This window comes from Colobus angolensis, unplaced genomic scaffold (genome assembly GCF_000951035.1).
Source record: "Colobus angolensis palliatus isolate OR3802 unplaced genomic scaffold, Cang.pa_1.0 Scaffold135, whole genome shotgun sequence".
Classification (NCBI taxonomy): domain Eukaryota; kingdom Metazoa; phylum Chordata; class Mammalia; order Primates; family Cercopithecidae; genus Colobus; species Colobus angolensis.
Genome location: NW_012114433.1, coordinates 3348044 through 3351662, shown reverse-complemented (window position 1 = coordinate 3351662; position 3619 = coordinate 3348044). Strand labels below are relative to the sequence as shown.

The 3619-nt window shown below is 45.7% G+C and overlaps 2 protein-coding genes across 2 annotated transcripts in view; one reads left to right on the top strand and one right to left on the bottom strand.

Moving 5' to 3' along the window:
• Nucleotides 1-1386, top strand: part of ANKRD61 (ankyrin repeat domain 61) — a 5887-nt gene extending 4501 nt beyond the window's left edge. Inside the window, exon 3 of the mRNA XM_011934389.1 lies at nucleotides 282-1386. Within this exon, the coding sequence (XP_011789779.1) occupies nucleotides 282-1284 (1003 nt within the window). The 3' untranslated portion in view covers nucleotides 1285-1386. The remainder of the gene's footprint in view (nucleotides 1-281) is intronic.
• The window catches only part of EIF2AK1 (eukaryotic translation initiation factor 2-alpha kinase 1), a 40639-nt gene that overhangs the window by 13984 nt on the left and 23036 nt on the right, over nucleotides 1-3619 (bottom strand). The window contains 4 exon segments of the mRNA XM_011934406.1: nucleotides 300-378; nucleotides 476-597; nucleotides 2589-2791; nucleotides 3003-3121. Of these exon segments, the coding sequence (XP_011789796.1) occupies nucleotides 300-378; nucleotides 476-597; nucleotides 2589-2791; nucleotides 3003-3121 (523 nt within the window).

Sequence of the window (3619 nt, the reverse complement as noted above, 5' to 3'; positions counted from 1 at the left end):
CGGGCGACAGAGCGAGACTCCGTCTCAAAAAAAAAAAAAAAAAAATTTATATATACAAAAAATGAAGCTAGGCCCCATCGTGTAGGGATGCGTCCCACCACATCCCCCGAAAAACCCTGGGATAGCGAGAAACTACCCAGCAATACAGACTGTGAAACACATCCTTAAGGTAACTAAAGGGTCTGACTTCAAATAAATATTGGCTTCTTAAGCATTAACTGTTCACGTAGAGCCATTCCCACTGTGAACTCAGTGTAACGTGTAATCAATACCCATTCTAGGGACACGACAGGCCTCACCACACTCAACTTAATGCTACTGCACTGGCCAGTCACTTCCACCATGTGGGCAAAACCAGGCAACAGAATGCACAGGATCCTAACAGACATTCAGAATAACGCCATCACGTGTCTCCGCATCTTGTGTGCACACGGGGCTCAAGTTAACGCTCAAGGGGAAAGCAACAAACGTTCACCGCTCCACCTGGCCATAGCATATGGTTGCTATCCAGTTCTCTCCATTTTGGCCCAAAATGGTGCCGATGTCAATGCTATTAATGAAGCCAGCATGACGCCCCTTCACATGGCCGCAAACATGCTGAATAAGGAGATGATGGAAACGCTCATTGCCTGTGGAGCAAACGTCAACTGTGCTGTCTCTTCCACGGGAAACACGCCCCTGAAGCTTGCAGTGTGCACCGCATCAAGCAAAGCAGGCCGACTGCTCGGGGCGGGGGTCAGCTGCATCCATCTGCTGCTCACTCACGGAGCCAAAGTCAACGCCCAGGACTACAAAGGCCAAACAGCCATCCACGAGGCATGCTTTGGAGGCAGAGAGGCGATCATCAATCTCCTGCTTGACTTTGAAGCAAATGTTAACATTTTAACAAGAAACGGGGAATCTCCAATTTATATGTACCTTCAGCGCAGTTTCAACGTAAGAGATACGGCACTTCTGGCCAGGCTACTTTATCACGCTTATCCTCTGAGAATGACCAATAACCAAGGAATTCTCCCTGCAGGAATCATGCTACCAGAATTCCGCCTCTTAAGGGACACCCTAATAAAGCAATCGCGAAAACCTTTATCCCTACAGGGTATCTGCAAAAGAAACATCAGGAATATTTACGGGGAGAAATACAAACAGCACTTGAAGCAACTTCTCCCGGTGACGATATGGAATTCTGTCTACTGCTGTTGCGACCTGGCATACCTCCTCAAACAAGACCTCCTAGCTTCACAGCAGCAGGGACTTTCAGCCACTCAAACTGCATTTTCTGGCTAGACATGTCCCAGAAAATGCTTAACCTATCACCTTTGACATCCCAAATGTACAAACTACTGGTTCTTGAACGCTTTCCAAACAATAAAATGATGTGCCTATTAACATTTTTGTTCCTAGGTTTGTTTTTTCGTGCCCTTTCCATGATTTAACTTCGGGCTGAAAAGTAAGCAAATTAATGTCAGTCTCTTCAGCCAAAGACACAAATGTATTTTCTCTTTCTTGATAGTCTTTTGTGGATAAAAACCAAATAGTCATTACAGACTTTTTTAAAACAGCAAAAAAAAAAAAAAAAACTTCCCATTTTGTTAAACTTTAAGATGAATAATTAGAGTTTACCTCTAAGTCTGCAACAATAAATGAGTATTTCTGTCAGCACTAAGTACATTTAGCACCACTGATTTTATCAGTACTCAGAGCACACTTACTACCTGAAAAAAAGTACTCATACTCCACAGAGGATTTTCAAATGCCCAAAAATTACTACTTTAAAAAAGTCACCTTACAACCAAGTGCAGTGGCTCACACCTATAATATCAGCACTTTGGGAGGTCGAGATGGGAGGATCACTTGAGCCCAGGAGTTCAAGATCAACCTGGGCAATACAGCAAAACTCCATCTCTACAAAAAAATTGGCCAGGCACGGTGGCTCATGCCTGTAATCCCAGCACTTTGGGAGGCCGAGGCGGGCGAATCACAAGGTCAGGAGATCGAGACCATCCTGGCTAACACAGTGAAACCCCGTCTCTACTAAAATACAAAAAAAAACTAGCCGGGCGAGATGGCGGGCGCCTGTAGTCCCAGCTACTCGGGAGGCTGAGGCAGGAGAATGGCGTAAACCCGGGAGGCGGAGCTTGCAGTGAGCTGAGATCCGGCCACTGCGCTCCAGCCTGAGCGACAGAGAGAGACTCCGTCTCAAAAAAAAAAAAAAAATTGGTAGAGAAAAAATTCTGGCCAAGCGCAGAGGCTCACGCCTATAATCTCAGCACTCTGCGAGGCAGGGACAGGAGGATTGCTTGAGACCCGGAGTTGGAGACCAGCCTGGGCAGGATAATGAGACCTGGTCTCTACAAAATTTTTTTTTCAAAATCAGCCAGACATAATAGCAAGCACCTGTAGTCCCAGCTACTCAGGAGGCAGAGGTGGGAGGATCGCTTGAGCCAGGGAGGCCAAGGCTATAGTGAGCAGTGAATGTACCACTGCACTCCTGCCTGAGCAACAAACAGAGCAAGGCTCTGTCTCAAAAAAATAAAACAAAATAAAGAAAAAAGAAAAATGAAAACAAAGCACCTGGAGGCAACTCCTACATGAGATGGGGAAGATGTGACTGTGTCTATTTCCTGGCCCGGCAGACCCAGATGGTACTCACAGGCAGACTCGTCCACACACTCCCGGCTGCGCTTGTTTCTCTCGGCTATCCAGTCCCACAGCGAGAGCTCACACAGCTGCATCTGGATGTGCAGCATCAGGTGGTACTGGGCCTAGGAGAGAAGGTAGTGCCGGCTCCCATCTTTGCACGATTCACTCGCATTATTCATTTAGCCAACAAATACTCATCTGCCTATTCTGGGCCAAGACAGTAGGCCTCTAGGGAAGTCATTTAATCTGTGTGGACTTCGCTTTGCAAGACAGAACTGCTGAGGACACAGGCCCACCCAAGAAGGCCAAAAATGAAAGCAACAGAAAAGGAGAGCGATAATTAAAACAGGGTGTTGTAATACCAGCAGAAGGGGGGGCCAGGCTGAAGTCAGGCAGGAGTCCAGTGGTAGAAACTCTCAACTGTGACCCGGAGTAATTGGTCCTGAAACTGGGCTGCTTGCTACATAAACAGTTTTTAAAGCTAAGACAAAGCAACAAAGAATGGCTGTATGATATTCTACTACTCTATATATTTCTACAAAGTATATATACTTTGTCTGGCTTCACATTGTACATAACTAATAACTTATTCAATAAAAAGGTAAGCAAATACTAAGCTTACTGTAGCCCACTGTATATACCATCTGATTGAGGCATCTAACAAAATTTTCCAAATAAAATACAGAGAAATGAATCAATTCTGATTAAAAGACCCCAAAGTCAAATCATCCAGATTCAGGTGAAAGTGTTCAAAGTTCTATGTTTCATAAAAAAGCACAGACTCAGCCAGGTGCGGTGGCTCACACCTGTAATCCCAGCACTTTGGAAGGCCAAGGCGGGCAGATCATGAGGTCAGGAGTTCGAGACCAGCCTGATCAACATAGTGAAACCTCGTCTCTACTAGAAATACAAAAAAATTAGCCAGGCATGATGGCGGGCGCCTGTAGTCCCAGCTACTCAGGAGGCTGAGGCAGGAGAA